General features: G+C 40.6%; 1 protein-coding gene across 1 annotated transcript in view; it reads left to right on the forward strand.

Moving 5' to 3' along the window:
* The window catches only part of LOC126176358 (cytochrome P450 4g15-like), a 224,741-nt gene extending 213,779 nt beyond the window's left edge, over positions 1-10,962 (forward strand). The window contains exon 6 of the mRNA XM_049923512.1: positions 10,503-10,962. Within this exon, the coding sequence (XP_049779469.1) occupies positions 10,503-10,937 (435 nt within the window). The 3' untranslated portion in view covers positions 10,938-10,962. The remainder of the gene's footprint in view (positions 1-10,502) is intronic.
* The last annotated feature ends 1,119 nt before the right edge of the window (positions 10,963-12,081 follow it).

Below are 12,081 nucleotides of genomic sequence, written 5' to 3' on the forward strand. Positions count from 1 at the left end.
GTTCGGATGTACGAATCGTTCTGATTGTGATGCGGAATCGAAGGGAATAACATTTCATGTGTAAGTTGTCTCGTTAAGTGTGATTTTACAACTTCATTGTGAATGAACGAGTGCTACATCGGTACTTGTACTATAGCGTGTTTTTCTCCTGTATGATTTTAGATTTCCTAAAAATGAAAGTGGGAAAGCTCTGTGGGAGAATGCCGTGAGGAGGAAGAATCGGCGTGCGTCTAAATGGAGCACTATATGTTCTCAGCATTTCCGAGAAGAGGACATAGACCGAACTTCCCTTTCAACAGTAAGGCTCCGAGAAAATGCTGTACCATCAGTTTTCCCTACACACCCAAAACATTTGCAAAAGGTATGTTAATTAAAAGAATGAAATTCTTAGTTTTCAAGTTCACGTTTCAGTATAATACGTACGTATCGTCGATAATCGAAGTGTTGAGTAACTCACTTTGTCTTCATCATGTACCAAATTAAAAGCTAACACTACATTAACTGGCGTAAAGTATAGGCCTAAACAGGACACTGTGTAGATTTGCCATTCTATGTACCGCATTTCAGTAAATATTGGTGGTAATGAACAGTGTTTCCCAGTAGTGTAACGTAACTGAAATGTCCCAGTACGTATTACAAACAAGATGTATTTATGGGGCTTTGGAGGGAGGGTATAGCTAACTTAGTTTTCAGTTTCTATTATTTAGTTTGTGATACACGTTTATTACTGAATTAACGAAATTGTATCGTTTACATTGAAGGCTAGCTATTCGTAATATTACATTAAAAACTATTTTCAATCAGAAGAAACGCGGAATTTCACCTTTACGAGATTTTATTTTAAACAAAAACTTGGAAACAACCAATCTGATGACGTTACATGCGTATATGGTGCAATTAGCGACTGTAATACACGCAGCGCTATAGCACACTGGCAATGTTTTGGTCAGAGTGTCATGGGAACGAGCCACGCCCCCATGGCTTCAAAACGTAGTACGGCTGGGACACGTAGCGCCATCTCCCCTTATTCTTACCTCCATGGTCAGAAGCGTGTTTGCTCACCCCAGCCAACGTTCGGTGGGCCGCGGGCTCTCAGGTAAACTGAGGTGGTGCCGGCAGCAAAGCTGTGAGAATGTCCGAAAGGAACGCGCATGCGCAAATTGAGAAATCGTCTTCTTGCATGTGATTGGCATAAAATGTGTTACGAAAGTGATCCGATGACCGGATCAAAGGTGCTGGAAGTTAATGCATGTGTATGTGTAATGTCCTAGTTCGAGGACGATTTTATAGAACTATAGAACGTGGATAGGCTGAAACTATTTATGTGGGATAGCAAATTCCACGGATGGTAAAAACGCATGCACGCAAGACAGACAAAATACCATTAGCTAGAAGCATGCTAAAAATATGGGGGATGAATAACCCATTTTTCAATTGCTAGGGGTCAGTGATAGTATTTCATGACTACGCTTGGAAGAGTGTGTGAAGTTACTATTGACCAGAAAAGGGTCAAATTAGTATGACAGGCTTAATGTAACTGCGTGAAAGGACGTACAACGTCACCTTCATCGCCCTTAATATCTAATGACCGACAGAGGTCATTTTGAATAGTGCTGTCGGATATGTACCAAAATTGTGTAAAAAGAACGTAAAGCTAAACTAGTTTCTTAAAACCAGGTACTTGAGGTACTGAACCATGAAGCTTAATCAAGTGCGGTCTGTGAACGCATATAGCGTGGAGACAAAATACTTTTATGTTCTAATAGATGTTGACGTGAAAGTTCAAATAATGTAGCGGGCTTAATACACATGCGTGAAAGGATGTAAAACGTCGCTTTCACCGCCTTTGCCGGCCGTTGTGGCCGAGCGGTTTTAGGCGTTTCAGTCTGGAACCGCGCGACCGCTACGGTCCCTGGTTCGAATCCTGCCTCGGGCATTGATGTGTGTGATGTCCTTAGGTTAGTTAGGTTTAAGTACTTCTAAGTTCTAGGGGACTGGTGACCTCAGATGTTAAGTCCCATAGTGCTCAGAGCCATTTGAACTATTTTTCATCGCCCTTATTATCTATTGACCGACAGAGGTCAAAGTGATTAGTGCTATCAGGTGTTACGAAAGTGGTATGCAAAGTTATGTGTAAATGCGTGCAGAGACGTACGATGTCACTTCAACGTTTTTTTTTTTTAAAAAGGGTTATGGATTTATTTCCTAATTTTAGGCCGGAGCTCGGACTTGGAATGAATATGACTAAAATCATCCTTGTATCACTATATTCAACTTGGATAACTGTAAATAAGTGGGAATGGATATTTGGACCACATTAGAAATATTGGAGCTTGTTAGAAGTGAGAATACTGTGAACGTGTACAAGAGTCACTCATTCCAAGGCGTTAAATGAAAGAAAAAAGCATGTGTGTTGTATTAGTGTGCCCACGTTTGTAAGGGCAGCCGTCATAACTAAAATTAGGTGAACCTAGAGCGTGACTGAACAAATTGACCATCCGTCACACTTAGCGACCACATAAATGCATCGGCTATCTTCTATGTCTTATGGTAGAATGTGAAGCACTGAGCAACGGGATAAACGTCTATGGTATGACAAAGACTGCATCCTTAACGACATAGTAGCTAGCCGATGCATTCATGTGGTTGCTTAGTGTGACGGATGGTCAATTCGTTCAGTCACGCTCTAGGTTCCCTTAATTTTAGTTATGACGGCTGCCCTTACAAACATGGGCACACTAATACAACACACATGCTTTTTTCTTTCATTTAACGCCTTATAATGAGTGATTCTTGTACATTTTCACAGTATTCACACTTCTAACAAGCTCCAGTGTTTCTAATATGGTCCAAATAGCCATTCCCACTTAGTTATAATTATCCAAATTGAATATAGTGATGCAAGGATGTTTTTAGTCATATTTATTCCAAGTCCGAGCTCTGGCCTAAAATTAGGAAATAAATCCTTAACCTTTGCATGCCATTTTGGTAACACCTGATATCACTAATCACTTTGACCTCTGTCGGTCAATAGATAATAAAGACGATGAAAGCGATGTTGTACGTCCTTTCACGCATGTATATTAAGCAAGATGGATATACGTTTTGCAAGATATGTGTTCTCGGAATACGTGTTAGTTGATATAGGAGCGACATTCGTTCACCGGAAAGGTCATAACAGAATAGAACATGTTACGTAATTTATGGTACACTGATGTCAACAATATAGATCTAGAATTAAGTGCTTCCATGCAACAACCCATCTTGATAACGGAAATGACTTGCGCCTTATTTCCCAACCGCTAGATATCCTTCCTTGCTTCTGTGACCTAGCATAATCTACTGCTAGAAGTTATTTCACACAACCGCTATAGGACATCGTAGGTATCTCAAGAGGGTCACCTATCTTTCCACTATTCAGAATTTGTAGTAGATTTTTATTCCGTGATCGCTTATCTCAATATCTCCTTTTCGGAATTCATGCGATGATTGAAATGAGGAATCGTATTACCACCTTCAGCGGTGAAATAACTTCGGAAGCACGAATTAACTATTTCAGCCATCTCTCTGCCATTTTCTGTCTCATAGCCAGTACTGCCGGTGAGCGACTGAATAGATGATATCGATACTCTTTCTTATTTCACGTAAGAGCAAAACTATTTTTAGTCAGCCCATTTGGCAAGATTTTACTTTGAAATTTACAGACTGCTTCTCAATTGCTCCCACAACCTTTAGCGCTTAATTCAGGTTTTGCTTGTATTCTGGGTTTTGATGAAGTTCCTTTTGCTTCCGGAACCACTTTCTAACACGTCTTATTGAGCCGTGGTGGATATTCCCATTGTAAGTAGGCTGTTTAGGTTTTCTTATTGGTAACGCCACGTAGCGCTCTGTATAAAAATCACTGGCTGTGATGTGTGCCGTCTGTGGCTAGTTTGCATTGTTGTCTGCCATTGTAGTGTTGGGCAGTTGGCTGTTAACAGCGCGTAGCGTTGCGCATTTGGAGGTGAAAGAGATTTGGTGGCGAAAGAGATAGCGGAATTTTGAGAGTGGACGATCTGGACGTGTGTCCATCAGAAAGAGTAATTTTGTAATATTGGATATCATGGTCTGATATATATATTATCACTTTTGAACACTATTGAGGTCCTTCAGTAGTTTGAATCTTTTATTTAGCTGGCAGTAGTGACGCTCGCTGTATTGCAGTAGTTCGAGTAACGAAGATATTTGTGAGGTAAGTGACTTGTGAAACGTATAGGTTAATGTTAGTCAGGACCATTCTTTTGTAGGGATTATTGAAAGTCAGATTGCATTGCGCTAAAAATTTTGTGTGTTAGTTTAGTGTTGATCAGAATAAATAAAGAGAGTAATGTCTGAGTACGTTCAGTTTTGCTCAGCTGTTTGAAAAGAAAATAACGTAAGAGGTTTTCCAGCACAGTAATTCATTAATTTTTTTAAGGGGACGTTTCACCATCTCTCAAATCCTTGCTCGACACATACGTTTCCAAGGCGTACTGTACAAATTAAAAACGGGATTTTTAATAAAAGACTGATACTTCGTAATTATGAAAGGGAGGCTATAGGATCACTAGTTGTTACGATCTTGTGAATAATTTTGCCACCAATTGTCTGCTGGCAGTCCTCTGTACCTTGACGAGATTCGCCGGTCATCCCATGTTCCGGTCGTAACCCGACTTGACTTGCCACAAACTGTGGTACAGAGCTACAACCTGCATGTTCTGTTCAGCAATCACCATTTCCCGTCAGAACCGATTGGTCAACCTTATAAGGCAAATTTTTATTAATTTTAGCAGATCGTGTGAGGCCTCTAAGTATTGGTGAACGGTAACGGATTTATGCAACATTGTGTTACTGTAGCCATCTGCTCCATTCATGTGGCATCCAACGAAGAAATCACTCCAACATGTGGCATCAACATAGCTGACACCAAGCAACAACTACTAAGAAAACAAATCTGAGAAAAGGTGCGCTCGGCATTAAACTCACTTCCCGAACCCTTCGCCTGCCCCTGTTGGGACGCTACGGAATACGTCAGCCAGTGACTGAGTAGCACTGTCTCCAGCAAAGCCGGAACGTTATGATACAAGTCCGTACACGGCTCAATGATCCAAGTGAAACTGATATGGCAGCTTAGTTATGTACGCATACATTGTATAAACGCTCTAACCTTGACACAGTTTGTCTTGTCAAGGCCTGTGTTTCGCACCAGAGACTCTTCTTGGTCAACAGTGCCCTCTTTGCCTGTGTTAGACTGCTTCTTACGTCCCCTACTTCGCCCATTACTTCGTTTCGGAAGTAGCAGCATTACTACATCTACTTCTGGATCACCAATTTTGACTTTAAGTTTTTCGCTGGATTCATTTCTGCTACTTCTCACTACTTCTCATTACTTTTATATCTCTCTGGTTTGCTCTCAATCCATTTCCATTACTCGTTCATTCCATTTGACACTTTCTGTAATACTGCTTCATCTATATTGACGATAGCAAAGTAGTAGGGAAACTTATAAGCGGTTTCCTTTCACCCTGAATTTTAATCCCTCTCCTGAAACATTCTTTTAGTTCCACCACTGCTGCTTCTATGTATACATTGAACAGTATGGGCGAAAGACTGCATCCCTGTCTAACACTCTCTTCAATAGGAGTATTTCGTTCTTAGCCTTCGAATATTATTGTCCACTTTCGGTTCTTGTACAAACAGTACATTACCTTTCTTTCCCTGTAGCTTACTCCTATTTTTTTTTTCGAGCATTTTTCATAACTTTACATAGTCGAACACTTTCTCAAGGCCGACAAATCGTATGACTGAGTCTTGATCTTTCTTCAGCCTTGCTTCCATTGTCAACCGCAACATGCAACATCAGGACTGCCTCCCTGGTGCCTTTGCCCTTCCTAAAGCAAACCTAACCGATCTTCAATTTTATTTTTCTTCTTCTGTGTATTATTTTTGTCGGCAATTTTGCACTGTAGCTCTTAAGCTTGTCGTGCGGTAGTTTTTCACTTATCTGCTCTTGTTATCTTCGTAACGGAAAGCCTGATGGTACTTTGACAGTCTGCTAGATTCTACGTATCAGCTTGAATAGTTGTGAAGTTGCAACTTCCTAAAATGCTCTTAGAAAATCCGGTGCAGTGTTATCTATTTATTCTACCTTAATTGGCCTCATGTCTTCCAGATGGCTTTTAAATTTTGACTCTAATACAGGATGGCCTCGGCCTCCCTCTAAACTCCAATTTATTATCAAACAAATTCTCTCCGACATAGTGCCTTCAAAGTACTTTTTCCACCTAGTCGCTCTTTCCTCTGAGCTCAACAGTGGAATTTCCGTTGCTCAACTGAAGTTACAATCATTGCCTTTAGTTTCACTGAGGGTAGTTTCGACTCATCGAAGGTTGTTTCGAATTATGTACATGCGGGGACAGTCGTCCCCACCATAATTTCTTTTCCAGTTTCTTCACGTCCTTCCTCGAAACATTTTGCCTTGGCTTCCATGCATTTCTTAGTCCTCCAATTCCTAAGAGTTTTATATAGCTTTCTTCCATTGTTTTCTCTGAATGTTTTTGTATATCCTTCTTTCGTCGAACAACAGAAGTATTTCTTCTCTATCCCTAGGCTCTTCACAGTTGCATTCTTTATATCGATATTTGTCAGTTCATTATCTGTGACTGCACTTTAACTCAGCTACTTACTCTGGTGTTCCTTGTCGTAGTATCCACATCCTTACCATACTTCAAACGCATCTCAACGTTCCTCATTGCTTTAGTTTTCCACTGCCTATCAAACTGATTCTTATGGATGATTTCCTTGAACTTCAGTTTATTCTTCATTATTATCAAAGTGTGATCTGGGTCTAGAAATGCATATGGGAACGCCTTAAAATCCGACAGTGATAGTGAAATCTCTGTCGGGCCATAATGTAATCCAGTCGGGTTTCTGACGTGTCTCCGAGTCGTTTCGAAGTATACTTCCTCCCCTGTGATTCTTGAACAGATATTCGCTATTAACATCTGAAATTTCTTGTGGAATCCAATTACATTTTCTCCTCATTAATTTTACATCTAAGCCATATTCTCTTGTAAACCTTTGTTTTATTCCTTCCCTAACAAAGGAGGTCAGTACGCCCACGATTATTAGACTTTCATCTCACTTTATATACTGGATTACCTGCTCAATGTCACCAGTTACTTTCTATACCTCGTCAGTATCTACCTGCGGCGTCTGCATGTATACCTGATTCATCGTTGCTGGCATTTGTTTACTGTCATATATGCGAACAACCTTATCACTGAACTGTTCACTGTACCTCACTCTCTGCCCTATTGCTCTATTCCTATAAAATCCTACTGCCGTTATAACGTTTTCTGATGCTGTTGACATTACCCTACATTCTTCTGATTAGAAATCAATATCACTTTTCCTTTTCACTTCACTGACCACGCTATATCTAGATTGAGCCTTTGCTCTTCCCTTTTTAGACTTTCTAACTTTCTTGCCTCGTTCAAACTTCTAACTTTCCATGCTCTGTCTTGTAGAAGCTTATCTCATCATTGGTTTTTCTATCCATTTCTCATGCTCACATCCCCTTAGAAGGAGAGATGTACTGATGGAAATAAAATTGTAAGGTTGGAGGAGTCGTTATAGGATTGCTGAGTTGGTAGGTCTCCTGCTCACGAAATGCAAAGGTTCCAGATTCGAATCAGTGTGCAGCACTCAGCTTCAGTCAGCAGAAAATTTAACACTGATCGATTCTTCATTGACAGATAGGTATTTTCTGCTGCCTCATTCTTCGTTCTCAGTGCATCACATAATCGATTGAGTTTCACATCAAGTAACTGACTAAATGATAAAGATAATATGGATCATAATTAAATCTACAGCCACGTGATAACTCTGCAATTCACAATGAAGTACTTGGCAGAGTGTTCAATGACCCACCTTCAAGCAGTCTCTCTACAATTCCACTCTTGAAAGGCACGTAGGAAAACAGAGCAATTCACTCTTTCTGTAGGAGCTCTGATTTCTCTTATTTTATCGTGATTATCATTTCTTCCTATGTAGGTGGTTGCCAACAGAATGTTTTCGCAATAGGAGGAGAAAACTTGTGATTGAAATTTCGTGAGAAGATCCCGTCGCAACGAAAGACGCCTTTGTTCTAATGATTGCCACTCCAACTCACGTATCATGTCTGTGGCACTATCTCCCCTATTTCGCAATAATACAAAACGAGCTGCCATTCTTTGTACCTTTTCGATGTCATCCTTCAGTCTCACCTGATGCGGATCCCACACCGCACAGCAATAGTCCTGAATAGGGCGGACAAGCGTGGTGTAAGCATTCGTTTTAGTAGACATGTTGCACCTTCTAAGTGTGCTGCCAATATATCGCAGTCTTTGGTTTGCTCTACCCAATACATTATCTACGTGATCGCTCCATTTTAGGTTATCTTTAATTGTAATCCTTAAGTATTTAGTTGAATTTACAGCCTTCTGATTTGTGTGACTTAACGCTTAATCGAAATTTAGCGGATTTCCTTTGGTACTCATGTGAGTAAACTCACACTTTTCTTTATTCAGGGTCAATTGCCACTTTTAGCACCGTACAGTATTTTATCTAAATCGTTTTGCAATTCCTTTTGTCGTCTGATGACTTTACAAGACGTTAAATGACAGCATCATCTGCAAACAATCTAAGACGGCTACTCAGATTGTCTCCTATGCCGTTAATATAGATCAAGAACAATAGAGGGGCCTATAAAATTTCCTTGTGGAACCCCGGATATTACTTCTGTTTTACTCGATGACTTTCCGTCTATTGCTACGAACTGTGATCCTTCTGACAGGAAATCATGAAGCCAGTCGCACTACTGTGGCGATATTCCATAGGCACCCATTTTCGTTACAAGACGCTTGTGAGGAACGGCGACGAAAGCCTTCTGGAAATCTAAAACTATGCAATCAATTTGACGCCCCTTGTCGATAGCACTCATTACTTTATGAGTTTAAACAGCTAGTTGTGGTTTGCAAGACCGATATTTCCTGAATCCGGGCTGACTGTCTGTCAATACATCGTTTTGTTCGAGGTACTTCATAATGTTCGAATACAGTATATGTTCCAAATCCCTTCTGCAAATCGACGTTAGTGATGTTGAGCCTGTAATTTAGCGGATTACTCCTACTTCCCGTTTTGTCTATTGGTGGGACTTGAGCAGTTTTCTAGTCTTTAGTACGGATCTTTCTGTAGTGAGCTGTTGTATATAATTGCTCTGAGAATACTGATTTTAGGAGAAACGACTTTGTCATAGAAGGAGTCAGAGACGCCTCATTTTATTCAAAGGAGTACATTGTTTGGTAGCAGGCATTTGATGACGAAGTTTCATATGATTCAGCAGACGGGGTTGAGGTTAATCGGGAATCTACAGGTCGTGTTCCGTGCAGGAAACAACAATTTTCCTTAGATACATCCAGAGCTAATATTTATCGAAAAGTTCTAAAATAACAGTAATTCACCAACGTCAATATAGATGATGAGAGGATTCACACAGTCCAATTCCAAGGACCTTCACATAATATTTTGAAAGCACAAGTGCCGCGGCTCAGGCCACAGTAGTTACCACATGTGAATATGATGGCGTCGTCTCAAACACTGGATTGGTACTCAAACGCACTGTAGGAAAAGCTGTCGTTGAGCAGACTCAAGAATCTTTATCGCTGGATCGGTAACCATAGGTGGAACATTACCTACGACAATGAAGTGACTATACACTCTTGTGATTATGGAGAAGCATGCTGGGAAATACTCCAACAAACACAAATTTAATAAAAAGTAGCTTAAAAATTGAACAACAGGAATTAACGCCACTAGAACTTAAACCAGCATGGGGAGGCCTATTGCCAGTATAACACTCTTCTGAACAAAATATGAAAATTGCAAAATTACCTGACAGTCAGCAGCCATTCGGTCAACTAGACTGGAGCCTACTACATCCTAGACAGTGAAAAAGAACAGTAGTTGATATCCTGCATTCATTTAACCGATTTGGTGCCCATTGCTTGGCAGAGTTGGTACTGATGATATAAGGGTCTCACTAACCTCTCCATAGCCGATACTAACAACTAGACAACTTAGATTTCCGAGGATACCTTACTTAAATCCTCACCTACAGAATACCATCATATTTTAATTCCTTTCCTTAAAAGTGATTTAATTTAATTTATGAATGATATAATAAGTTCTGACCAGATTATTACTTTCTCCGGTTCTTCTCTGCTACTCTGAAGCTATTGCTCAGTTCCGACAGGACCCCCGTTTTACCAGACCCAAGTTTCACTTTCATATTGATATAATCCCAAAATTCTCAAAAATCATTACCTTGTGGTTATTAAAAAATTGAAAATACATCTGATACTAGATCTACGTAATAATTGTGTATAATATTCTCTACTTAACAGTAAACATTGAGCAACTATATTAAACACTTGTTATTTCAGGAGACGCTGCGGCTGTTCCCTCCAGCTCCCATAATACCACGCCTCGTAAGCGAGGACATTCCATTAGCAGGTGGCCGTTACGTAGCACCTCGTGGCTGCTGTGTCTTTTTGGCCTTCTTCCTGACACACCGGCATCCAGAGCTGTTCCCAGATCCCGACAAGTTTGATCCGGGTCGCTTCCTTCCGGGTGGCAGTGCAGCTTCCCGGAGGTCCTGCAGCTACCTTCCGTTCAGTACTGGTCCACGAGGATGCGTGGGAGGCCCCTACGCTACTATGGAAATTAAAACTTTGCTAGCAACGCTGTTGCGCCGGCTTCGTATAATTCCTGGATCCAGCAGAGAAGAACTAGAAACTGTCTTACTTTCTATAACCAGCCATCCCCTCACAGGTTACAGAGTATCATGTATTCCTCGGGAAATACAGTCCTTTAAGTAATTGCTGAGGAAACAACTGCAGTTGTATGGACAGCAAATAAAACAAAATAAAGTCATGATACAGAGAAGCAGTCACTACAGAAAACTACATAATTAACCCTCCGCCATAGTCGAGGGCGCTAACGCCCGTCTGTGCTTTAGCACTCAGCTTTTAGGTACGCTGATTCGAATCCTGTCGATGGATGAAGGAGGAGGAGAGGTGGCAGTGCGCAGCTCCTGATCACATTTATTGTCTCATTATATGAGGGTATGTGACGCTGTTGATGGTGATCTAACCACAGGATGGGTACGTTAAACTCGGCGACCACCTAGCTGCTACTCGAGTGGGTAGACCTTATGCCACCAAATGGTTTCACTACATTCCTTTTCTCATTCTCTTAATGCAGCACAAACATAACACTGTACCCACACTGATTCACTACACCCACATAATTTCCACAAATACTATTAGTGCACCAGTCTCAAATATCCCGATGGACAGGAGCTAGTGTGCACGGACGAAGAGCACCCTCTCTGACACTCGGCTGATCCCACCCAACATTGCTATACGACATTTACGTCTTACGCTAACGAGTAAAGTAAAATCACTCCCAGAAAACCGTCTACTTCAGAGGTCTAGTTCTCTTGAAACAATGTTCGAAATATTGGAAACATTACAAATGATCGTAGAAAATTACATTAAGCACCATTGCATAGCTTCAGATTCTCGAATACAGTCGAACCCTTCTTTCCCATCGATAGTTCTAAAAGTTTATCGTATTATCAACAGATGAGTGCAGAAAACAGTTAAATTAGTGAAATAGCGTGAGGTTCTGATTCGATCTGGGAGATGTGTTTCATATTACCTACGTAGCTTCAAAGTCTTCTCTCTGATAAAGTATCTTAGGACTGATAAGAGGTAGTCCTATTTCTAGAAACCTTGTTCTCCACAATGCTGAGCCTTTACTGTCACAATAATAACACACCTTTGAAACAACTCACAGTGCTATTTCGAAACGTAGAGTACTAGTTTTTTGTCACCACAAGCGCCATTGCAAATGTCTCCCAGAAATCTGTGCAATAATACGTATTTGACAAATGGAACATATAATAGTATTTCACACTCGTAGGGGTAGCTGTAAATGTAATAAAGTTGATCAGCCTTT

The sequence above is a fragment of the Schistocerca cancellata genome, chromosome 3 (genome assembly GCF_023864275.1).
Source record: "Schistocerca cancellata isolate TAMUIC-IGC-003103 chromosome 3, iqSchCanc2.1, whole genome shotgun sequence".
NCBI lineage: Eukaryota > Metazoa > Arthropoda > Insecta > Orthoptera > Acrididae > Schistocerca > Schistocerca cancellata.